The sequence below is a fragment of the Columba livia genome, chromosome 1 (assembly GCF_036013475.1).
Source record: "Columba livia isolate bColLiv1 breed racing homer chromosome 1, bColLiv1.pat.W.v2, whole genome shotgun sequence".
Taxonomy (NCBI): domain Eukaryota; kingdom Metazoa; phylum Chordata; class Aves; order Columbiformes; family Columbidae; genus Columba; species Columba livia.
In genome coordinates, this window is record NC_088602.1 from 188,055,960 (window position 1) to 188,082,782 (window position 26,823).

The 26,823-nt window shown below is 38.6% G+C and overlaps 1 protein-coding gene across 5 annotated transcripts in view; it reads right to left on the reverse strand.

Moving 5' to 3' along the window:
• SLC13A1 (solute carrier family 13 member 1) overlaps positions 1 to 26,823 on the reverse strand; it is a 52,446-nt gene that overhangs the window by 22,461 nt on the left and 3,162 nt on the right. Inside the window, exons 2-5 of one of the 5 annotated variants that reach the window (XM_065048857.1) lie at positions 21,497 to 26,383; positions 3,743 to 3,876; positions 1,734 to 1,862; positions 886 to 1,022 (exon numbers count right to left, since the gene is read on the reverse strand). In XM_065048857.1, the coding sequence (XP_064904929.1) occupies positions 886 to 1,022; positions 1,734 to 1,862; positions 3,743 to 3,841 (365 nt within the window). In that variant the 5' untranslated portion in view covers positions 3,842 to 3,876; positions 21,497 to 26,383. The other 4 variants (XM_065048858.1, XM_005507742.3, XM_065048859.1 and 1 more) reach the window with 4 other exon arrangements.

The following is a 26,823-nucleotide window of genomic DNA, read 5'->3' on the forward strand; positions in this document are numbered from 1 at the left end:
AATAACACAACATTTCTGTGAGGTGGTGTTAGTTTGGTCACCTAAGAGAGACCTCATTTTTTAGACCTGGGGTTTCTGTTTTTCTGACTTCATATTTTCTGTCACCATTTCCTTCTGACAAGGAGTCATAAGCATCATGTATTCTGGGAAGACAGACTCACTCTACAGATCTTATCTGTAGCCTTACTGGTATGCTGACAGATGAATCTGTGGGCCTAAAGCTTTTCTCCAAGATTATAAAGCAAGCAAAGAATTTTTCACTTCATAAGATCTATGCTGATAGTGAGTAAGAAGAAAGTGTGTGATTTCATTTCCCTCATCACCTAATCCAGTTGGGGCAGTTCCTATTCCTTTGATATTTTCTTCATAGGTAAAGAAAAAAAACAAACCAAACCAAAACAACAAAAATAAAGACATTGTGCTTAATGTGTTTTTCCTTCCTCACCACATCTTTAATGTTATGACTTTTTTCCTCACTGTCTATTTGAACTCTTTTATTTTTAGGAAGTGTACTGAATTTTACAAACAGTATTGAATATAAAATAATAATAAGCATAGCACAGATTTTCTGCTGTAGGCACCAGGTATGTAATGTACTACTACCATTAAGAAACAAGACCCTTATGTTATTTACAAAATCATCACATTTTTGTTCAGAAGGATCCTTGTTATGAACAGAAGCCCTGCAGGGAACTTTCAATTAGGATTTTAGCAAAATAATAAAGTATCACTTACAAATCAATCATGTTATTTAAAATACCTACTTTGTTTCAGTAGAAAAGAAAGGCTGTATTTCTGCTACAGAAAAAGACGTAGGTAATTATTTCTAGAACACATAGCTTCCCACAAGTGTTATTGTCCTTCAAGACATTGTTTAGCACATACCATGCAGGGTTGACACCCACCAGCATCACCATTCTTAAAGCCACTCTTTTGTGGAAATTCCATTTTTCTATTGATGTTGCCAAACAAATTACTCCAATCAGCAGCAGATGAAAGTCTTTAAAATAGGCAGATGCCACCTGAAATAAAAACAAAAAAATATTTTGTTAACTAAATGGAGACTTTCTATTAGTATTTGGTACTACCAGTTTAATGAAAAAAACCAAAACAGTAAGGGTATATATTGAAGCAAATATCTAGAAACATTTTTGGCCTAAATTTGGACTGTCAAAGTAATTGGAACTGTTAATTTCATTTAATCCCATGGAGAAGGACTATCTGCACTTAAGTGCATAGTGTTAAAATTAAAAATAAGCCTTATGATGTGAACAACCTAAGATCATCAGCTCCATCTTACATATTAACTATATCACCAGTTAAATGCTGCTCTATCTAATGTAGTCATCTGTCCAACAGATAAAAGAACAACATTAAACACAGAGTATGATCATCTATGGTGTCCTCTCTTTGACATGATGATATATACTCAGCATTTTGCACATGGGGTTTTTATTATGCTATCTCGCTTCTGTAACATTAGGGATATTTTATATCTAGCTAACATTTTCTACTTACAAGTACCTAAGCACTGAATCAGAATCTAGGAAAAAAGATAAAGAAATATGAACAAGTCCTGAGGACAAAACATGTAAGCAAGACTTGAGGCAGATCTGCTGTGATTGGCGCTCAGCAAATCCATGGATCAGCCCATGAGTTTTCAACATTATGTAATTCTTTGTAGATAGTATCATTGAAATCCATAATATGATAGAGAGGACAAAACAAATTACCTCCTTGGATTGCATTATACCAAACAATGGGAACATAAAGGCAGGAAGCAAAGCTGAAACACCCAGCGGCAAAGCTTCTGTGAGCCAAAAGATGGCAACTACAATCAACGTGTATGCACATTCTGCTTCCTAGAATACAAAAGACACCACCAAAAATATGAGTGGATCATCCAGGAAAAAAAATTACAATTGCAAAATGTCCAGCTATGTCAGTTGAGAGATTCTCCCCACCTGGAACAAGTATGAGTCAAGGGACCTGAATTTAGGGTACTTATTGCCTGCTGTTGATGATCCTGCTAAGATACAAAACACAGTCTGTAAAATAATTTTAAAGAAATTTTCCTAAGAGATAGTAAAAGTTCTTCAATTCTTCCTCTTATGAAAGGTGGGAAAAAAGTCAGCTGCCTTTTCCTTCAAGCATAATTAATCATAAAAGTCATTCTGGAGCATTCTCAGATCATGCGCTAACATAAATCGCAAACATTCTGCAGTTGTAAGCAAACCTTTAAACCTCTAGGAGTGCTTGCAGTCAATAATAGGTCAAATTTTATCTCCTTGTAATCAATGAAGTTTTGTCATCAGCATCAACAAGGCAAGGATGTAACCTAGCATAAAAAACATTGTGTGAGACTGGTAAGAAATACAGTTGTTTTTAAGACTTGTAATTTTAGTGAGTGTCTTTTATGTGAATTCTTGGAAAACAGGATATTTTTTCAGCCTTTTTTTTTTTTTTTTTTTTTTTCAGGAGAATGTACTTCAATGCTGCCTTTAAAATGCAACCACAGCCAAACATGATGAGATGAAGTGATCCCAGTTTCTTTCAGAATCCTAGAAAACTCTATTATGCCACTTTGATTTATATTTCTGCTCTGGAGGAAAATGGTTTAGATCTTTTAATGCCACTGGTTAGGGCATGAAACTGTTCAACAGCAGCAGAGGTGTTTTTTATTGGGATGTGGCTCTGGTAACCTCTGACTTGAAAAGAACAATGTTAAATTTAAGTCAGTCAGCTACAGCTGGAATTTATTTTTTGAGGGAAGTTTGTGTTGTTTATGAAACAATTTGATAGTGTCAATTCATTTATAACCTAGGAAATGTTCATCTCACCTAAGTTTAAGAATTAAGAATTTCTGCATCAAGAATTTCTCAAGGATTTCCTCTCAGACAGGAAACTGAAATATTTAAATTGTGATGTGAGACAGTGGGAAGCATGTTACTCTGTAACCACTGTCTATCTGTGATGCAAGGACTTCTGAACTGGACTTTCATGCATTGTTACACATTATATGTGTCATGCATTTGTGATAACAAAGCACAGGATAACTCCATTTCATTCTGCTGACATGAGAACTGTACCAAATAGAATCATTAATAAAATTTTCAGATAGCTGTTTCATCAACCTAGAGGTGTAACAAGAGTTATTAATACCAGAAAATATGTATTTCAAGTAAAATAAGCACAAGACATTCTGACATAACCTTTGATCTATTTAGGAACCAGAGAGAATTTCTCAGATCATTGATTCCAGTCATTTGTTATCAGACAGCATGATGTATGCTGAACTACAACACAATATAAGATGAACTTAACAAAACCCATAATCAAACAAAAAGGTAATTGTGGCTGTCTTCCTGACAATTCATCTCCATTTTCAATCATACAGAAATGTTTAAAAGTGGCCGAAATGTAATCTAAGGACAGGATTTTCAAGGTAGTCTAGATGATGTTAAATGAGAAAAATGTTTCATGAACAAGAAAACAAAGATATAATTTAGAATTCCATGCAAGCAGCACAGAGTCTTACATTAAAGCTGTTGTCTTCTCTACATTTCTATGCAAATACTCTGAGTTGCTACAAAAAAAAAAGGAGGAAAATCCACAATGCAAACATCAAGAAGTCATTCAAGATCCCTTCCAATTCAAACCATTCTGTGATTCTGAAAAGATATGGGAATCTCAGGCTTGACATAGAGGTCAAAATAACTCCCTCTTAAAGCAGGTCACTTACTTTGGTTTTGATGATAAGCGGAAGTGGAAGTAAAAGCAGTGGGGTGAGGACAATGAGCAGGAACCTTCGGTAAACCAGGAGGCAGTTAAAAATCTTCATGGTTGATGACTAGTAGAGGAACTTTCCTGCAGAAACTGCCAAAAAGTAGGTCTGACTTTAAATAGTTGACTCTGATTAATATTTTTCCAAGCTATCACCTTTAGCCATTGCTAAAGCAGGCAAGTAAACCAAGTTAAAATTAAATCTTGCTCTTTATTGTTTTAGTGCGTTTATTAACAGTAGGTTGATAAGATAAGTGTTCATCATAAACCAAGGCTAGATGTTAGCCTCCTCATGACTTTCTCTCCGTCCTCTTCCTCATAACAAGTTTATGTAATTAGAGCAGGTTTTAGACAACTAGATAACAAAAATTTTCGAGTGCTCTCCCAGTCACTGTTGGTATTAGAGCAGGTTTTAGACAACTAGATAACAAAAATTTTCAGGTGCTCTCCCAGTCACTGTTGGTTTCAACAGGAAATCAAAATGTCAAATATACACAGAATATATGTTCAAAACCAATTAAGGCATTGTGTAAAAACATATGCAAGATCATTTTACTGAACAGAATTTAAAATTCTTCATTTTCATCTCCATCTGTGGAGATATTAAAAACTTGATAGGACAATGTCCTGAGCAACCTGACCTAGCTCTGAACTTTGATCTCCTTTGAGGAATAGGTTGGACTAGATGACCTACGGAAGTCACTTCCAGCCTTAGTCTTTCTATTGATTCTGTCTGTCTAGAATTTGAAATACATGAGAAAACCAAGGTTTTTCTTCTGTCTTGGCTGTCAAGGAGTGTATGATAGTTCGTTTTCTCTTCTCATACAGAAACAGGAAAAGGTGTTCCACGTACATCATATAAAGCTTTGAGGAAGGCTAAGACTAGGAGAGGTTTTGAGGCAAGAGTAAAAAATAAATAAATTCTTTTGCCTGATTTTTTCTTTTTTCAATAAAAGAAAACTTTGTACAGTTTTCGCAATGCAACAGAATAGCATCAAATAAAGAAGAGGAAAAGGCAGGAAAGAGGCTTGTATGCTATCTGTGGCTGAAGATCAAAAGGGGAAAAATGCACTGCTTCATGCTCAGGATCTTACATGAAGCAGAAAATTGGAAGAGAAGACAGATGGAGTTTTTTGAGCTACCATCCAAAGGCCAGGTAATAAGGCAGATTTTTACTACCTATATAACTTTTTGATTATAAGGATCCCACATGTCAGGGTACAGACAAGCCAAGTGATCAGATTGCCAGTGTTGCAGACACACTTTTGATTTTGGGAAGGCAGGACTTTAGTTTTACTAGGAAAGCATTATTTCACATCTGACTAACAGGAAGGAATTGATTGAAACCACAAAGGTGGGAAATAATTTGAGGATGAAAGTAATAATGAAATAACAGCCTTTTCTACTGTACAGAAATAACAGGGAAAAGAGCTTTGATACAACCTGGGGAGCTGAGACTGAGACCCCCTGGGAAAACAACGTAAGGCAGGGGTGTCAAACTCATTTTCACTGGGGGCCACTTCAGCCTTGCGGTTGCTTTCAAAGGGGCAAGTGTAATTTTAGGACTGTATAAATGTAACTACTCCTACACGTATGCAGTCCTAAAATGCCATTCGGCCCCTTGCAGGCAACCGCGAGGCTGATGTGGCCCCCAGTGAAAATGAGTTTGGCACCCCTGATGTAAGGGATGAAGAAGTTCAAGTGAGCTGGTAGCTTTTGAAAGGGACCGTTCTACATATATTATGACAAACCTGGTTTAAAGACTTGAGAAACAGTGAACAGAAAGGGACACCATTGTGCCTTCCTCAAGAAAGCTTTGAATATCCAAAAATGGAAAAGGAATTGCATGAGATCTGGAAAAACTAGTGTGTGCCTGATGACTTCTCTAAGGGAATAACAAAAACGTAGATTAATAAATTCAGGAAGATTGTTATGCAAAATATATTTCAGTTGGAAATGTTAAAGAAAATTTTGGCAAAAATACAAGAAGTAGGAAGAAAACAGAGGCAAGTGGAGTGATTTAGTAAACAGAAGGGAAGACAAACTGCAGGCAGTGCTGGAGTATTCAGCACTTTCTTTGCTTGAGTCTTCACAAAGGTAAATGACAGTCAATTCTCTAATGAAATAAATTTTAACATGGAAAAGGGAATGCACTGTGGGCACGGTGCTGGTGGGAGTGCTGAATATTCAGATTTAATATATGTATTCAAGTCAACAGTTCTAGATGAAACTCACCCATAATTCATGGGTGAGAATCCATGCAGTAATCTGAGAACTATTTTAGAATATATTTGAATATATTCTGAAATGCCATATATTTGAAAAACTGTGGAGGATCACTAGTTCCTAGAAAATTGGTCAGGTATACATGGAAATGAAATGTGGCTAATATGTCACATGAACTCAATCTAATTTTATTATTTTCTGGGGCAACTAGCTTAGTGATTGAAGATATAAAATATACATGTTTTATTTTAATACGCTTTTTAGATGAACTAAAAACAATTCAGAAATGAACACCAAAAATTCTCTATGGGAATTGATGTTCGGGTGCACAACTGGTAAAATATAATTATTCTTGAAGAGCAGTTACAAATGTTTCACATTCATATTTAGATGACATTTCAAATAGGGCTTTTAAAAGGTCTATTCTGATTAATTTTCTAACCCCTATATTATTTAGTGGTTGGAATCATAAACTAGCAATGGACAGGACAAAGATAATACCTTCTAGTGGATATTAGACCATAAATACAGGGTTTTTTCAGCATTCTTAGACAATCACGGCTATAGCAAAATGTCATGTGTAGATAGGCGTACACATTTCAGAATGAAAGAGAAAAGGACAAGAGACTTCCAGTAGTAATCCAAGTGAATTACTCCTGATGATGGCGTAGAAATTGGCCTGCAGAATTCCCATAGAATTTCTCAATTCTGTCTGCAGGGCCCTGGTCTCAGAGCTGCAGTCAACCACCAGACCTGGCCAGAGCAAAACTTGGAGTTAAAAGGAAGGGGTTTCCTTCCAAACTTATGCTGACACATTTCTGGAGCAGTCAGGTGTTTACAGGTAACCCAAGAATGGATCAACAGATCAGTTAGATAATGAATTTGTAGTGGAGTAAGTTTAGTGAAGGAAGGCTGAAGGATTTCTGAGAGACCATGGAATGTGACATAAACCTTTCCGTATAGACAGGAACCAGAAACAAGCAAGGGTATGGAAAGCTTCTTGCAAGGACCTAAAACATACAGCTCTGCATGTGAAGAGGAAAGGAGTCCTAATGTGATTTGGGGTATTACTGAATGATTAGGGAAAAAAATGGATAAATCTAGTGTTTGCAACAATTATTAAAAAAAAAAAAAAAAAAAAAAAAAAGAGGAAAAGTTTGTAGGGAGAAAGAATATTTCTCATTATACCAGCCACTGTTAGCTGATCCGGATCAGTTTTCATTCTTCACTCCCTAGCCTTGCTGGAATGTTTTAATTATTTTTGTTATGTATTAACTGTGAACAGCTCCTGTGTGTTTTCTCAGTAGCTGAATTGAATTTTCTGGTTCATCTCCACGGACCTCAGGAAAACCTGTGGGAATGATCCTTTTATGCTAAAGATTTGTCCAGATTGCTCTATTTGCAAGTTGACTGAGGACTATTATTCCTCTTTCATACTTGAAGAAGGGCTTGCATGCTCAGAAACTCATCATTATGTGGAGCGACACAGCAGAGGAAGTGTTTGAGAGAGAAGAAATAAAAATTCAGGTTCTTCTAAAAATTTTGCCATAAGATAAAGCAAGATTGAAGGACTTTTTTGAGAGATACAGTTATTGGGAATAAAATGGCAAGATGGGCATTGTCACATCCCAACAGATATGATCAATAAAATAACAGTCATGTCCCCACCGTTCAGCAAAAAAGAAACCCAAATGTTTCTAGGCAATATGGGATTCTGGAGAATGCATATTCCAGGATACAGTCAGTTTGCGAGTCCTCTCTGTTGAGTGACACAAAAGAATTATCTTGAATGAGGCTCTGAGCAACAACAAGCTGTTGAACAGATCAAACAGCAGATAGTTCATGCAGTAGCTCATGGGCCAGTCCAGACAGGACCAGATGTAAGAAATGTTCTCTGCTGTTGCTGGGGAGCATGACATCCACTGGAGTCTCTGGCAGAAAGCACCTGCCAACGTCAGGTTCTGGGGTTTTGGAGCTGGTTGTATAAGGCATTTCACTCACAGACTTGTGTACAGTTGGGTAATGCAGAAAAATGGGGAAATCTAGTGTATATCCAAGGAAACTAAACCAATCTATAAACAAGACTGCGTAAGAATTACAAACTTCATTATTATTGAATAATTAGCTCTCACTCCCTCCGCATCTTTGCAAAAAGTGGAAAACATCTCCAGTTTTGATTTACCAGTGCCTGGGATCAAGAGGTTTATTTATTGCCAGAGAAAAATAAAATGCTTTTAGCATGAACCCAACATTGATTGCCATCTTTTGAAAGATGCCATTGAGAATAAATGTTTACTAAATAGAAAACACAGAAATGAAATCACAAGCACTAGCTCCCCAAGATCTGGTATATTCTGCAAGGTTTTTAACCATCTCAGGAAATTTGACCTGACTGCTTCCTATTTTTACCACTCATTATTTTTCCTCAAAAATGTAACATCTTTTTGGACTGAAAACACAATATGCATCCCCAGAACATACATTTGAAGGGAATGAAACTTCCCTTCTCCCTTCCTTTCTCCCTGGTAGAGATGTGAAAGGAGAGAAATGAAAACAGTCAGAATTACACCCAGGATCAGTGTTGGAACTGGGTGTGTGGCCACAAGTATTTCCCACCAGAGACACAGCATCTCCCATCGAATCAGTGGTGAAGAGGAATGATGATGTGAAAGTTCTGGGCCTTGATCAAGATTTGCTTCTCTAAAAACCACAAGGGAATCAAAGAAACAGATGCTGGGAACACGTAACAGCATATCTAAGATTTAGCACTTAGGGGTGTCAGATGAAATCTCATCCTGAAGTGCTCCCATTTCTAAATGCATATCCAAAATTATGACAGACAACTGCTCCAACAACTCTAAATGCTCTAGAAACTGTCTAAGTTACTAAATCTTCATGGAAATGCAATTTGATACATTTTAAACTATGTTTTTTCATTTTTCCATTGTTGTTTTTTTTCTAAACTGTCTCCTAAGGAACAATCTCTTCTAAGCTTAGCAGAATGCTATCAGAGACAATGATATTTATATGGAAAAGAAGGTAAACCCTCATGCAGAGCAATCAGAAAAAAAGTACCTTTGCGAAATTTTAATGGCATGAGATTCAAGACTCTGAACAATATGTGAGCTTTATCTCCAGACTGAAGATGGAAGCTTCTGAAATAATTTGGATGTTGCATTCCTATGTTCTTGGCCTGATATGCCAAAGAGTGGTAGTTAAAAAAAATCCTACAAACCACTTTTTCTTTCCAATTTTCCTTGCATTTCTGTTTCGAAACTACAAAACTGCTGGGAAAGTGTTATTTGGAAGAGATTATTGACAACTTTAGGAGAAGCAGTTCACAGAAACCAGATGAAATCTATTTTCAGCCTGTGATGAGAGAAGAAGAAGCCCATTTCATATCTACATTCAGGCTGTATTTCTGGATGGACAGAACCTGACATGTTGAATATATTTCAAGACTCCTTACTGCATACAAGCAAACCGAAGCAAAGAAAAAGAACCAAAAACCAATGACTTGACTTTGAAAATTTTAAAAACAGAATAGTTCACTATTCATTGTAAGCACATTCTATCATTCCTTTTAGTTTTAGATAAAAACCCACTGTGCCTGAAGGACATCAGTGCCATGATTTTTCAAGCTGACCTGTAGTTATAGCCTTTTTCTTTGAATCAGTTCAAGTGCTTCAGCAATTAGTATAAAATCTTCCATCTTTCTGAAGCAGAATCCTCTCTTCTAATGACACTAGATAGCACAGAGGCCCTCCAATGTACTTTTTATTCATCCCGAATATTCTGTTCATGTGGGTCTTCCCACCAGGATCACTGGCCAGTGACAAAAAGTAGTATTTCCAAGACGTAAACTACATATAAACTTCCAGTAGAAACATAAAACACAAATGAATAAGCACACCCTGAAAGCTTAAAAAGGCCCAGTTACTTGAGGCTCGTGCTGCTTCTCTCAAACAACTCCTTGATAATTCTTCTCTTCACCTCTGAACTAGCTGTAAACAAGTTAGCTTCAGAACTGGAAGCAATTTAGTTTAATGAATGCCATATTGTGCCTACAGTAAATAAGTTCTGCTGAGAGCATTAGCTGGATGGACCATGATGTTAACCAGGTGAGTCCAGTTCCACGTACTGGAACCTGTCCTGGAAACCTGCCTGGGGAATCTGCCACTCAGCTTCCACAGTACAAGTCATTTACTAGGCCAGGACATCTCTTCTGAGCTCAGTATGAGCCTTTTGATGAAGGCACTGCCATGCTTCCACTTTGCCCAAGGTTTTGCTCCACTCTCATTCCAGAGGATTCACTGGATGCCTCAGCCTCCCATACATGGTTGTCTAATGTGTTCCTTTTAAGGACAACAGTCATTCTGCTTTTGGGCAACTGATACCTGTGCTCCTAAATTCTGGCAAACTTCCCTTGCCAATTGGCAGTATGTGATGAAAGAAAAAAAAACAAGCCTTCAAAAACTTTCAATTTTCCCGCATATCCTGCTCACTTACTGAATGGGCAGTATTATAATTCTTTAAGAGGCACGTCCTACGGGCTGCTGTCACGCAACTGGCACAAAACCAGAACATTACTCTTGAATCTTTTATAGGCCTAATTCACCATTTAATGACTTTTTGCCTCCCTAAAATATGGCGTCCATGTTTGCTCTCATTGAATGATGGATGTGTAGTTGGTTCTGCATGAATCCAAGGCTGCTGGGTGCACAAAATATTTTAACCTGCAATGGACCTGCATGGACAAGTCTTTTTAACAGAACAGACACTCCCAAAGCCTGGACGGCTCTGTGTGCACACTAGAATGGCTATACAAGCAGACCTGTTTGCTGTGCACCGTAGTCTAATGATCTCCTAGAGGTTTTTGCACAGACTTTTCAGACTTCTTCCCAATAGAATTTGTACATTCCTCATGTAACAAGGTGAAAGAGACTGTGCTAGAGTAAACAAAGATTTGTAAGCCTCTTAATTTCACAAAGTGCTAATAAAATACCTCAAACTTACAAAGCACAAGTTGGCAGCGAATTTCAAAATATATTTCTGAAAATAGTGCACAATTTTCAGCAAACAATCTGAGCTACAAAAAAACAGATGACGCCAGATTAAACACCATACTATACTTTGCATTTTTATTATTTCAGATGAATAATTTTGTTTTTAAAATAGTTGTGCTTTATGACTCGCAGATCAGGGGTTTCATTTCTGTAAGACTAAGATCAGGGGTTTCATTTCTGTAAGACTATGTGCTCAAGGTCAGGTTGCACAAGGTTTTGAGCAACCTGATCTAGTGAAAGATGTCCCTGCCCACAGAATGGACTTGATGGTGTTTAGACGTCCTTTCCAACCCAAACCATTCTATGTTTAGTCTCATACAGAATTCAAAAGCTACAGGAAAATATGTCTGCCTAGAATGGCACTATAAAATGTAGTTTTGTTTGCAGGTGGTTTTTCTTCATGATGGCAAAATCTATTTTACACGCTCTTCTATCAATTAAAATCTGAGTCAGTAGTACCATAATTATGTCTGTTGAGAAGCAACATGGCAAGGGAAAATATTTAAATCATTTAATCAATTGTTTGCTAGCTTAAGTGCTTTTTGTTGTTTAATTATTTCAGGTGATGACAGCTAATTAGAAGTGGTATAATTATGCTTTTTGCAATTGATGCTGTCTGTATGTTGATGACATGCTAATGTCACCAACCATGATGGCTTTTGCCTAAGATGGTTGATCAGTTTGTGTTATTGTTGAGGAAAGTTGTTAATCACCCAAAACAATTAACTATTTTCTTTGACTTATACTCAGAACAAAGTTCAACTTCCACTTCCTTGGAAACTGTAGAGGATAAATTGTTGCAAAGATGATTAACAAATTTATTCTGGTGAAACAAGAAATTAAATAAAAATAATTTGCCAAAAATATGTAGGAACTTTCACTGAGCAGTGTCACTATGTGAAATTCTCAGTGGAGTTATTATTCTAAACTGATCATTCTTAAATTTAATTTTTTTTTCATAGTCACAGATAACTTTAACAATTTGCTCCCTTTCAGTAAAAGACATCTATTTCCATTTTATTAATACACTTCAAATGCCCTTTGTTTTTTTTAATATTCTTCCATTCTGTTTATCTTTGTGGGAAAAGTCTTTTTTTTTTTTTTTTGCAACCCCAAGGGGCATTTTAATGATCAAGCTTCTATTATGTTAACTTTATGTTGTCCACATTTGTATGGGAATATAGTGGAAGAATGGAGAGAAGCATCATCGTAAATATGCTTGAGCAACTGCAGCTGGGGTGTAGAAAAAGCACATACATCTCACTAATTGTTTTACTGACCTTGTGTGCTTGACAAGCAAAACCTCTGTGTTAGATAACATAAACCTGTGAGAAGCTCTGAGCACCTTGTCTTTATGCCTGAGATTCCTGCTTTGCTGTGAGAAAGAGCAGAGCACACCAGAAGGTTGCATCTGCTTGAAGCCTTGAAATACAGGTGAATGCAGCAGGCCCAGTGATCTACCAGGGCTGAATTCTGCAGTGCCTGCGTCCCTGCTTGTGTCACCTCAGTCCAGGAGCCTGGGTGCTATTTCAGAGATCCCCCGGTAGTGAGATAACTAAAACAAATTTGCTCTTTGCAATTGCATTCGTGACCTCTGGTTGTTTCTTGCAACCTGCCTGTGTTGGCTCACACAACATTTAAACCATAGAATTAGATCTTCTCCTGACTTGGTCCAAAACTTCACTCCAATGCTTTACTCTCCAAAAAGGTATCTGTTTTTCATAAACATCCACATGAAAAAAGTACATCTTATAGGGTTAGTTATGTATAAAGGTTGGACTTCATTATACTTTTGAGCTTGGAAGTGTGTCTTCTTTGTCTTCTTTTGTACTTTTTGTCTTTATCAAGTTTACCGAACTGCTAGATAAACTCATCCAAAGCCTTCTCATTGACAGACATCTTTTAGTTAACCTTCAGTCACACTTTCCTTGTTCTTTCTTTCAATTTTCAGCCATCTTTTGTCTCTCTTTCGGTGACTAGTTATCATCAACAACAAAATTGTGGCAGTCATTTATGTTTATAAGGTCCTGAGAATATTTCATAGCCAGATCAAAGACGAGTTTATATTAATCAAGAATTTATTTCCTAATCTTTCACTAATTTTGGAGAATCAATACACAGATATATTTACTCAGGAATTGTTTGTAATCTACAATCTCTCAGAAAAAAAAAACTATGACATCTACCAGCAAAACAAACCACACAAGTGCTCCCTTCTCCCCACGCTGCAGCAAACAAACTCAAATTACAATAAAACTGACTTGAGAATTCTTGGAGCTAGATGAACAGATTCCTCTTTTTACTCATTCAGTAGGAACTCTGTCAACATCTGGTAAACACTGCACCAGCCTGGCTTGGCAGGGTGTCTCCTGTGCTGCCAGGAGGCTGGTTGTAAATGTGGGTTCCTTATGTGTCCCAGGCCAGGCAGCCCCAATGAAATGGAGCAAATCTCTGCTTGGAGGAGAGAGTAGGTACTAGCACACACGTCACATCACTAGTCGCATTTAGCGAGGTCAAGGAATTTTCCTGTTAATGAAGTTTAAATTTCAGGCTCAGACCACAATGACAAGAGGAGGCTGCAGCCACACACCCCACTGGGGTGGGGTAGGAGTGGGTGGACACAGTCCCATCTCCATGCACATGTGCACATGTACTACTGTCTGAAATTAATCATAGGAAGTTAAGGTAGCTATGTCATTAATAACAGGTCTTAAGAATAGTCCAAAATGCAGTTGCAGTGCTGGGATGTTTGCATTGACATCTGCATTGTCCATGTCAGGAGTGCTCTGGCTTGCATCCACAGCAAAACCTGCTGCTGTCACATTAAAGAAAGGCAGCTCAACTTTGAAGAGTAAATTCCTCTTGATAAGAATATATTTTAATAGTTTATTTTTTTTTTTTTCAGCATTATCACAGGGATTTTCTGAAAGAGTAGCAGAGTGGCAGGAAAAAAAATCACCTGAGAAATTATTTTCTAAAAGGTTCATGCTTGTGAGATGAAAACTGACCAAACATGAATTCTCTTATACCCACCAAATTGATCTGAATTAATTAGCATGAATTAGTGTCTGCCTTAACTTATCTAAGTGTCAGCAACTTTTTCTCTTACAGGAAGATTCACTGAGTTTGGGAGCAATCCTGTTAATGTGTCATGAGACACGCAACATGAGACTTCGCATGCCATGATGCAAGTGGCTTTTTCTTTCAAAAAAACTGATTCTGTGGAATACAAGTGCAACCCATATCAAGAGAGTATACCTGTACCTATGTTATTTAATCAGCAGTGAAATAAAACACGTATTTCAATGAAAATATGTATTTCAAGGCAAACATATTTAAATTATTAAAGACTAAAATTCAGAAGTGCAATCACACTATAAATCTCCCTTTGAACACTGTAATGTGTTTATTAAAGTAATATAGGAAAAATACAGAAGAGAAAAATATTAATCAGTAATTGCTAAACCATTGATATTTTCTTTTAAAATAGACCAAGATCAGAGATCAGGTCCAGAGTTGCACTGAACCAGATTTCAAGGCTCTTCCAATTTGCCTCATTTGAATAAGTATTGAACTCCAACAGCTTGAAATATCAGGGAGCACTAATCATGATGTTTTGTTAGTACCCATGCCCTTCTCCCTTGTTCTGAAATAATTACTTATTTCAGGTTCAAAGCAAGCTGTAAATTAATGTTGGGCCATGCTATTTTTTTTTGAAAGATTCAGAATTCTTGATTGCCCCTAAGAAGACATATTAAAAATGCAGAAAGATGCTATTACTTTGTTATTAGAAGTAATTCTGAGCCTGTACTTAGGATCTTAAGATATTTTATTCTTTTTTTTCCTCTGTGTGTGCATTCCAAGTCTTCAGCAATTGTTCATTTAAAGCCTACCTGTGTCATCCTTTGAAGCCAACAGGCATTCTCATTACACAGTGGGCACCTAACAAATAACAAATTTCAGTTATACTGCAGTCTGAGGGAATATTCACATTCCCTCAGGAGCTGACCTTGATGGAAGAAAGGGTAGAAGCCTCAGTGATTCCCCACAGAAGTGGAAAAGCGTAGGAAATACTACAGAAGCACAGCTAGGAATTCTGAAATGTGCTGTTTTGATGAACACCACCCACCCAATGCCTGGAAATGTTCTGCAGAAGCCTCTCAGGCCTGATGAGAAATTTTCTTCCAGCCTCTGGGAGAATTCTGCAGAAGTTGGTCCTCAGCAGAGCCCTGGAGCTCCCCAGCTCCCTGCCAACTCAGTCACGCGAGGCTGAGCCTCCAGCCTCTGGGGTCAATGGGCTCATGAAAGTTTACATCAGTGGTGGGCAAGGCTTCTCCAACAAGTGATTTCAAGAAATTTTAGGAGATGGATCTACAGCCATGTCAATTATTAACTTTGTGTAACAGTATGAAGCTGGGATGAATGACTGTATGCACTAGATCTTGCTGTATCAGTAATGGCATTGCATAGAAACTTGCTCAGGTAGCCAGGCTACATTTCCAGCAGCAGCTGCCGATGCCAGCTGGATATTTTAATTTTGGAAACACATCATGCCTTAGAGGAATGAGTTCTCCCTCTCTTAAATTTCTAACCTTTTTTTTTTTTTTCTTCTAATGTACTTTCAATCTGATTCAAAATAAAGGCAAGGTTTTATATTAACAGCTCCTGTGAAGTGGAAACACCCTGCCTTGGCCAGCTCTACTGACCCACTCCCATGAGCTGCTTTCCTGAAGGTTCTGCTTAGGCCAGGGAAGTCAAATCACCAGACCCAGTGCATGTAAATCAGGAAGAAAGTGACACAAGACATACTTTACAGGTCAGAGAACAGAAATGTCTTGTCATACAAATCAACAGCATTTCTTTGCTTTTATATGAAAGGCTTTATTAGCTGAGTTTTTCCAATTTGCAAGAAAATAGGAAGAAGGAAGAGAGATAGAGAATTCCAAATATGCATAAAATATGGCAGTCTGGAATTCCATACTGATATCTGTTATGGAGAGACATTAATCACTGTACCCTCTAACTTGGCTTCAGGTCACTACCTTTACTTTTAATCTTTTCAAAGATTAACAGTCAGTCAATTTACATATGTAAGTCTGTAAAAGATTTACAGATTCAGACTGTAGGAATGAACATCAGATATCCCTGCAAGCTTCCTGCCTTTCTGGTTCTTTCAAATTAAATTCCTGATTATGTTCTTTCCTGCTCCCGAGAAAAGAAAAGAAACAAAACAAAACAAACAGGTAAGTTAAAAAGTTCATCTAGACATACTGGAACAATAATTAAAACAAAACAAAACAAAACAAAATCAAAAATAAAAGAAACCCCGAATATTAGTAAGACTTTCTAAGAACAGGGCATTATTTTCTAAAACATATCCTGAGTAATCACTTTATTAATAGCTTTACCCATGGAGAAGGCAGAAGCAAACAGTTCAGGGGAAAAAGGTTGTATTTGTGTGGTGCTGCTGGGTAGCAAACACGGCAGCCCTGGGTTCTCCGAGGCTGGGTTCTTAAAAAGTGAACTGAACACCAGCAACTTAAATGAAGTTCCTGACCAACTGTTGGATACACTTCAAACAAACTGTCAGCATTTCAATGAAATTAACCTTTCCTTTCCTGTTGTGTGACACAGTAACTGTCATGGAAAAAAATACCCATATAATCCCTTGTCTACTTCCCTTATGTTCTGAAAAATCTTGTTTCCTACCTGACTTGACAGTTTAAAATCTCATCATAACACACCCACTTGTTCAGTACAAAGAAAATACATATTGAAAAGAAAAATAACATTCCCAGCTCTGGTACTCAAGGCCAGACTGACACTGTGTCAACTATTCAGGCTGTCTATGTTTAACCCCCTGACTGGGGCAATACACCTCCCTTTTTTCTGTCTCCTGTGTTGAGATTGGTACAGCTCAACACTGGCTCGCTGGCTCAACACAGCTCATCCTGCGCCTCAGCTTTTCCTACGGGACACCTCCACTGGGCTTGCTGCTTTGCCCTGAGAAGGGGAAACTGCTAATTAAAAGCAGTCATTGCCCAAACAGCTGTCAGCAGGCGCAGAGGCCAACTGCAGCCTTGGCCAAGAGGAGGGATGGTGGCCTGACCTGTGGTTTCCAAAGCCAGATCCACCTCCTGTGACTGCTGAGCCTGAGACAGTCTGCAGTAGAGATTTCTGCTGTGTGTGTTAATAGCATCCACCAAAGGGACTCCCTTTTCATTTAAAGTCCTTGTGCTCTGGCTATGCACAGACAATTGTCACTGTCAATCCTCTATAGACAAAGACGCTAAGTGTGGTCATGACAGCTCTCCCTTACAGGACATATATGTTGTGTGTTTATGCAGACACATCCACCTTTCCCCAGGTATTCTGAAAAACAACAATAGAGGGTTAATGAGAGTTTCTGTCAGGTTCTGGAAACTCTCCTGGCTAATAAAGCCATCTGCAAATACCTCTGTCACAGGGTTTGATGCCTCCACATTCCTTTGCAGAGAGTCAGGGTGATATAACAGCAGGAACCTTACTGCTGCTGGTTGCAGAGCAACCAAGGAGAGAAATTCTCTGTATTATAACAATTTGGTCTGCAGTAAGGCTCAAGTGCACGTTGCTGAGGCTGGGGAAGAGCTGACCACAGCCGGGTGATGAGACTGAAATCTGGCCATAGCTTTGAAGTCCCCTCCCCAGATGACTTCCTTATAGGGCCCCTCAAAGGCAACCAGGTAGCTTTAAAACTTGTTAAAAAATAAAACCCAAACAGGCTTTATTATAATATGAAGTAAGTCAACTAACATTTTAAATGGAAGAAAAAAAATCAGCTAGGTATGAGACTAATAGAATTGAATATATAAACAATATTTTTTTAATACTTATACATATCTCTCCCTCTTCAACTCAGTCCTTTATTCTGGGCTTGGTTTAGCTAGTTTTGTGGCCTTTTGATCATAGCAAATTCTGCACAGCTTCCCCTGATCTGGAGAGGCTTCTCCCTGGCCCTCATAGGGACCAGCTGGCTTCTCTCTGCTCCTTTCAGCAGCTCCTGTCTCTGAGCTGCAGGTTCCCAGGCACATTCTTTGCTCCCTTGCTACCTTTCCCTGCCATCTCTTGAAGCTACTGGGTCCCTCAGTACACTTGCTTGCTCTGGAGCCATTTCCCTCATCTTGCCTTCTTCACAGTTGGCTGCATCTGACCTAGTTTCTATTTAAAGGATCAGCATGAAAATATCCCTACTGACAAAGTAAATGTCAATTCTGCCAGGCTCAAGAGTTCTCAACTATGTGGACTAAATGGCTTTTTGGTGGCCAGCACTCAGGATGTTAGCACTCAGCAGTTAGACCCTGCTACTCAGCCTTGGAGGCAAAGGGAACTGTGCTGTCAACAGCCCCATTAAAAGCCATTAGCCCTGTTAATATTTTCCTCACCTGTCTTCTCTCTTGACAGGCCACATAGCAAACCCAGCTCTGGAAGACGCTTGCACAGAGAGAGCAGGCAGCATCATCAGGGCTGTCCCATCACTGTCATGCTTCAGCCACCTCAGCAGCCTGCTCTATGCTCAGTCTGTCTTCTCCAAGGCTGAGGTTCTGCTCCACCCCCCCAACATCCTGAAGGACATGGTTGCCTGTGGCATGGACAGGAAGCCTGAGCCTGGGACGTGGGACTTGGCAGGGCCATGTGGGGCCATGGAGAGCCCCATGGCACAGGCACAAAGCACAGGACACCCTGTGCCTGTGCGTTTCCTGCGCACACAAAGGTAGATGTACTTCAACCCTGTTCCTGTGAACAAGCTCCAAAAGGGCTGATATTTTATCCTGAATTTGAACTCTGTCACCAACTTTGAGAAAGGCAGCTGGAGACCTGCAGAGGTGGTCAAGGGTTTTGTGGCTCTGACCATTGCGATTAAGTGCCATCCATTAATATATATATATATATATATACACATATATATATAAAATCAAAATCAGAATAAGCTAAGCTGCAAAACAACATTCTTATTAAGTCTGTGCCCTGTGTTATTGATGCTGTAAGCAATGAAACTATAAAAATAATAATTAGAGATTAACCTCTTTGCCTAATGCAAATCAATATTGACTAATCTCTATAGCTGAGCATATTTGGTTTACAGCTAGTAATCAATGTGTCATAAACAGTGGCTACATCAAATTCAGGCAACGTCATGAGTTATAGCTGAGTATGTCTGGATACTCACACCATGTTCTCCCTAGTTGAGTTTAAAAAAATCTGTGTACCAGATATACCAGATTCCCTAATTTTCTACTAATTCACTTTCTTTTTAACTAATTTTGCATTTACTTTTTTTTTTTTTTTTTTTTTTTTTGCTAAGGTTGCTCTTTGCAGTAGTTCTACATTGTTTGCTGTAGCTCTAATTCCCTCTAAGTGACAGCAAATGCGTGACTGCTGAGCCATTGGCTTTTATAGCAGTATCTGGCTTCCCAAAATTTCTGTAAAATAGCTGACATATTTAACTGAATTGAGGACCTAGTTTTCAACAACACTTTAAGTCCAAGTCCCGTGGTTTTATTCTATTATCTTGTGGCTAAAAAGAGACAGTCTTCTTAATAGGACTATAACAGTATTGTTGTTTTTATGCTCTATTCTATTCACTGTGCTAAGAAAACTGCCACATCAACTGAAAGCGAGAGCAGACAACAGGACCATGGGAACTTGGCACTTGTATTTGAGGTTCTTATCTCCTTGATATGATATGATATGATTAAATGATAAAATAAGAGGATAAAATCTCAGTATTTCCCAACCATTTGAAGTTCAGGGCACTTGTCTTTCATGGATGGTTTCTAGGAGAAACTGGATGCAAACATTGACAAACAAAAGCAGACAGAACTACCACTTTGTGAAGAACTTGCAAGGCTTTCTCTGCTTCTCAAGAGCATGGAAAAGAAGCTGTGGCAGAGGACAACAAAAAAACCCCAACAACAAGGATTCATCAATTCCAAGTACTTCCACATTGCTTCAGATTGAAACACAAACAAGGATGCAACTCGCTAAAGATTGCTTGGAATTTTGGTAATCCTCTTTTTTTTTTTTTTTTTCCCAGATATTTAATTTTCACCAGTGAAGCAAGTTGGAAAACCTCTTCCCTCTAGAGAAATGTTCAACCTAGATACCACTACAGAACAGGATATAAGTCATTAAATCCATCTAAGTAACTTAGATAAATGGATTATAATCAAGGTTTATGGTTTGGTGGGAGTTTTTTGGTTTGTTTTGGTTGTGTTTTTTTCATTTGTTTGGTTGTTTTTTTATTGTTTTGTTTTGTTTTGTTTGTTTGTTTGGGGGTGTGTGGTTTTTTTCTTTTGTTTTTTAAAATCAGCCTCATCTGTGTGCTTAATTATTTGTATTACAGTCTGGCCTACATGATTCAAAATGAAACTGGGGACACATTGCACTGAGAATTTAATGTCTCATTTCCTTATTTCCTTCTAACTTGAAAACTTGCCTTTATAATGAGAAGAAATTAAAAAACCCAACAAACCCCTAATAAAACAACCAAAATAACATTAACAGCTTCTTTTCATTTATTTCAGTGAAAAAAATCTTGCCTTACCACTACAATAAATGAGAGGAAATTAGGACAACTGTCAAGAGTCTAAGTACCATTTAATCTAAAAGAAAAACTTCTCCTTTTCCAGTTTGTTTTAAAGCAATGTTGTTTCACTGGCAGAAACAAAATAATGTATCAGATCCTCTGCCTGCAAATGTGCATGTTCAGCTATCCAAAGAAGCATGAAACAATTTGCAGTTGCACAGTATCATTTACTGAGCATCAAATGGCACATCTCAGTGATTCACCATTTTACTGAAGCAGAAATCGAGGCATGCAGAGAGGAAGATCTGAATTTTTGAAGGAAGACTATAATAGGGAGTGCTTCCATGCTAGGGGTTTAGATTTCAATAGTTCTTTTCCATTCTCTGAAAGTTTAGGTTCAACTGGCATAAAGTTTGCTGCATTTGACTACATCTGCTTTTACTAAGTGCCCTGGTGTTTGAAGGACTTTACCTCAGCTCTTTGTCTAAATTCCAACTGCAGGTATCATAAAATTGTGTCCAAAATTTGTGACTGATGATTTAGCACTAAATGACATAGTGGAGATTGCCAATAGACTAAATGGCATTCAGAAAAAAAAAAAAGGATTTCCCCAGTTCTAACCTCTAGGTTTTGCCTCCCCACTCCAAGTTTTCCTGATGTACTCACAAACCTCCTCTGTGAAGAATTATGTTTAGGAGCTTAATAGTTTAAGACCTAAATGGGCTAAGGATGAAATGTTTTATCTCAAGTTTTATTTCTTCATACAGAGAAAATCAGAAAAACAGTGCAAAATAGTAATGCAAAGGAATGAACACCAAACCACACTGACAAGTGAACATCTGTCAGTGACACCTACCTCCGTGCTGGACCAAACATTACATTGCAGTACAGATTTCTGCAACGGGAATGAGATCTCAGCTCCTCATCATGTGTCTCCTACTGTGTAAGCTGAGGCTGTTCAAACCAGAGTATAAAATTACATACTTATACAGAGAACATTTGAGGAGCAGTAACTTCTTCTACGTAGTCCTAAAGCTGCCTTAAAAAAGGATTGCGGGGTAGGTACAAGGCTACACAAGGGCTGGATAGGAGCAAGTGCAGAAGGATAAGTCATAGAGCTGAAATGTCTGACTGTCAACTGAAAAAGAATTAAAAAGTGGTTTGGCTAACATGGCTGGTGAGCACTTTGTTAATTTCAAAAATCAAAAGGCACGCTGTAATCTGATAGTCCCTACTTTGTATGCTTAAAAATGACCAAATCTCACTGTCTACTTGTTGTACCCAGGGTGAAGACTATGCTGTCAGAGACATGACAGAAATACTCTTCAAGAATTATTGGTTTATCTAGGTGGTACACTTCTAGCAATGAACTTAATTAAAGTTTTAAAAGTTCAGGCTTCACTTATGGAGATACTTAACGAGTTACTTGCATCGTAATTGACTCATTTGGATTTGAAGTTAAAAACAAGCCCTGTTGCCTTCTGTGCTTTTTGTTTGGTTGGTTTTGCACATCATATTGCAACAGCAATTTCTGATTTGTTTATGAGAGAAGATTTTGTTAATGAAACAGCATGCATTTGTTTCTATATCAACCATTCCATGCCCTTTGACATACGGGCTCTGTAGCCCTTTCTGGCACTACCTACATGAACCAGCCAAAGAAAATGGTACAAGTGATGCTAATAACACGACTCAAGGGGTAAAGTAGTGACTCTCTTTTCCTGCCTGAGGTGAGAGGACTAAAATGTCAGTGACCAGATCTAATTCAGATTTTGAATATAAAGGGTTTGCCTTTAAACACAGGAGGTTCACAGTCCTGTCACTCAGCCACGTGCTTTGTGACCTCTTACTCAGTAGACCATGCAATGGGCTTTGCCACATTTCTAAGATCAGGCCAAGTCTGTAGCCCACAGAAGATGGAAAAATTCCAATGCTTTTGAACCAGGTTGTCATTTCTAACTGATGTTATCCCTTAAACACAGTTATCATGGCAGGGAATCTGCCGGATAGCATGTATTACCCTCGGACAAAGGGGGATAGGGGGACCACACTGTGTTGATGCGTCCCTTGTCATGACAGAAACAAGGGATGCCTGACAACTGAAAGAAATCTATGCCAATTTGCTCATAACCACTTGGCAATGCAGCAATTACTTCACTGATTAAATCGTCAGTTAACAGAGGTAAAATTCAAGTTAAATGAAACTTCACAGCATCACTATGTAAAATTTGCTCTATTCTGTTTTCAAGCTGTTACGTGATCTGGTGAAGTCCTGCTTTGTTCTCTCAGAGCCTGTTGCCATGGAAGTGACAGAAATATCACAAGTTAGGCAGTATAGCCTCTATTTCCTAAACAAATAAGCAGCTTTTCCCTCTGCAGAGGACCACAAAAGGTACTTGTGCTGCTGTCAGATATGCATTGCACTTGCCAAATACTTTTAAGTACTGAGCTCAGCTCTAAGCAATTGGGTCACCTAACAGGAAGGAACAGCTAGAAGGTGCTGCCTTGTGTGTGGGCAGAAGGGGGATGTTCTGGAGCTTTGGACTTCACAGTATTTCCAAATCAGATCAGGTCATCCCTCATTTCTGCTGTTTACTAGGAAGCAGGCCCTTTGCGAACATGAAGAAGAAGGAAAGCGAGGTGAGCTCCAGCTGGGGCAAAGCCTAAAGTCAGACATCCAGGCAGACAACACAGTCCCCTGAACAAAGATGATGAAACAGTAGAAGGCTCAATATTTGGCTGCCAAACCACTTCTATCCAGGAGGTTACCTGATTTTTTGGAGAAGAGGGCTAACATGGCTTGATGTGCTTTTCAAAAACACTTTGCCTTCCAGAGAGCGTAGGTACTGCTGCTGTGCCTGCTGTTTGCAAGGACAGAGAGGGAGAGAAGGATACCTTGCCTGCCCGCTCCCTAAAACACAAGATGACTCGAGGCAAGCCAGCCCTCCTTCTGCAGAGGGGTGGACCTGGACAGCACAGCAATGTGTTTGTTTTCCCTGCCTGAAATGCTCAGAGCAAGCGAATGGAACTGGGAGCAGTCTGACACTGCAGAGTCTTCCTCAGAGTCTGTTTTCAGAGAACAAATGTTGCTGTACTCATTTTTTTTGGTAGAGGCAGATCCTTTCTTAGAATAAAAGCTTAACTTGGAGAAAGGTCTGTTTGCAGGTTGTTTTTCACACCGTAAACTTTGTTCAGTAGTAATGCATATGTTGACAGAAACGTGTCTGATATTTTGAAGCAGTTGCTATATTTTCCCATTTATTTATCTATGTATTATTCCCCACAGGAAGAAAACTGGGAAGAAGAGAGGAATTTCATCTTCCTCTTTACAAGCTTCTTATTAAAACTTTTGCAGCATTTCACAAGTTTGTACAGAAGTCCTGTATCCTGTGCAGGTCTTTCATACTCATTCTAGAGCTGCTGTATATGAGGAGTATTTTTTTTCCCCATTCCTTCATTTTCTAACTTCAAATTTGGACTTATCTAGATGTGAGCAAGTGAGCAAGCGCAACTTTTTTCATCAGAAGAAGACTTATGGTTTGGCCCTTGACTGTTGATCCTTTCAGCTTTTTGGCTAAAATGTTTTTGAGCAGATGTAAGTTCTAGGTTGCTTATGCTTTTGGAGAGCTTACGAAAGTTGAACTTGAAAAATTAGGTGATGACTCATGATCTCCAGTCCTAACCACTCTGACTAGGACTGATCAAACTGAGCAAGGCCAGGTTCAGTTAGTGAGATCAGCAGACAAGGTGGCTGTTGCTGGGAGCTGCACTGTGAGTGGCACTGGAGCAGCAGTGCTTCTGAAATGTGGTGGAAGCACCACAATGAAGAGGAAGGAGACATAAACCTGTATAATATTCTCATTAACCCTCCAGGTTTTGGAGGAAAACTATTACTTTTAGTGTCTTGGCCAAACCACGTGATCTATACAAGTAGTGTCATCTCAGATATAAGCTGTGTTATTCACTTAATTAGGCAATTTCACACCATGCTGTAGTATACCAGTAAAGAGAGGTTATGTTCTGTCAAAAAGCTGCAGTCTTTCCATACACATGAAGCAACTTCCACCAACATATTTTGATTTGGAGACCCTTTCTGTAACAGAGGCTCATATTAGTATTTGGCATGAAATTATAACCATCACAGCACCACAAGCAGATCAAGGCTACTAAGTTCCTTGACAGGACTGGAAGTACCTAGTAGGTAATTGTTTAAAGTTGGACTTAGTGTTTAAAGGGAAAATATCATCCTCCTTCCAAATACACTAAAATAATTACACACAACTATAATAATGAAATTTTTTGACTTAGAAAACTAACAGCAGATATAATCTTCCGTGCTGCAAGTGCCCTTTAATCTTTGTTTCCTACAAAGCATGCAAAGGGCTGGAGCACAGATTATATTGCACTTAAAGCTCTGTGCTAACACTTTGAGACAGGGAACCCAATATATTACAGTATCAAAGAACAGGAACATGTAAGCTATCATTTTGATCATTGTGTGATTTCCAGAAACAGCAATGGCTTCCCCATAAACAGCTTTCAGAATGAGAGTCCTATAGCACAGCAGATGAATCCAGCCCTGGATTTGCAGTAGACACACACTGCTGATTAGACAAGGTACAGATTTTACTTAATGAGTAACGTGCAATCTTACTGAATCTTTTAAGTGAAACCTTTGGCAATTCCAGATGGAAAGAATGACTCTGCTGAAGGAGTCCTTCACCCTTCTGATAAGGTAAGGTGGTAAAAGTAACTAGCTCTTGTGTTAACCAAGAGTTTTATAACAAACAGAAGATAGTAATTCATTAGGCAAAAACTTATGTCTTTCTAATTTTTAGACACCAATTTTATCCAGAGAAGAGTTTAAGATACTATAATTAGGAAAACTAACCATTAATCTTTAGCTCATTTATTTGTTGCCAGAAATGTGTTTATCCCAGCAATCTATGGCCACTGAACCCTTTCTACCCCCTTGAAATTCATAAAGTAATTATAAAAGCAATTATAGCAGAAATGGGTTCAAATTATGTCAGATCATGAGCAAACTTTAAAGTCCATGATATATCCAATAAAGATTTTTTTTGTGCTATTTAAGGCAAACAAAACCCCAAACAAACAGCAACAAAAACAAACAAGCCCACACACTAATTTCTCTTCGTTTAGTTACCTATTAATCACTATTAGACCACACAAACTGGTAGCAGTAAGACATTAAGGTCTACATTCTGGCCTCAAATCCAAGCACAAAAAGTTCTGTGAAAATCTAAATCAATGAAAAATGATGCAACTGCTCTACACTTGTTGTATAAGTACACATCCTTGAAAGCTCTACAAGTAAAAGCAGATCATCTATTTCGTTAATTAATTCTAGCTACTTATAAAAAGATAGATGAAACCATTGATCTTTCCATTGAGAGTTCAAGTGTCTGTTTCAGACTTTTTGGGGTCAAATTCTCTTTGTGTGCATGGTAAGACAAATGCAGTACAGCCGCAGGGTTGCTTCCTCCCACTCCCTTTCAGCTACCTCAGAGTTTCTGGAGGTCAGCCAAAGGAGCAGATCCCGATGTAGTTCACAGACAACTCCAAAGAGTGGTTCAGGGAGAGAAGGTTGAAGACCTGAAGGACATTCCAAGGCAGTCCAGTGTCACACAGGTGTGCACACCCATGCCAGCAGTGGTGTCTTGCTTTTCCTTTGGGGTGTAGGACTCTGATGACCAATCAAAAGTGTAAGGACTCTCACTGTCTATTGAGGAAAAGAGGGTGATCCATATTATCCATCCTCTTACACATTCCTTTTTCCTCTTTTTCACTAAAGAGATGTGTTGAGACCACTGGGTTCTGGGACATCCCCATTCAATTGCAGTCTGAAGATACAGAGTGAGAGTAGAAGGCCACAGCTGGATCTTGGTGCCCTCTGGGCATCTTCTGCCATGGACAGCCTTTGGGGGTCTTTGTAGGAGGATGTGAAACAGAGCACTAGCTTGACCTAGCACATGTTTTTAGCTGAACTCTGTTCAGACATGCAGAGACAGAAAACACACTGCCCACAGTGGAGCCGGTCCTGCCTCTCAGGCTGTCAGCAATGTGGTCTCTGACCCTGACAAGGCACACGGCTGCTGGCATGCTTTGGTTTCCCTTTTTGACAGTTGTAATAAAAATTCTTCCCCAATATCCCTGTAATGT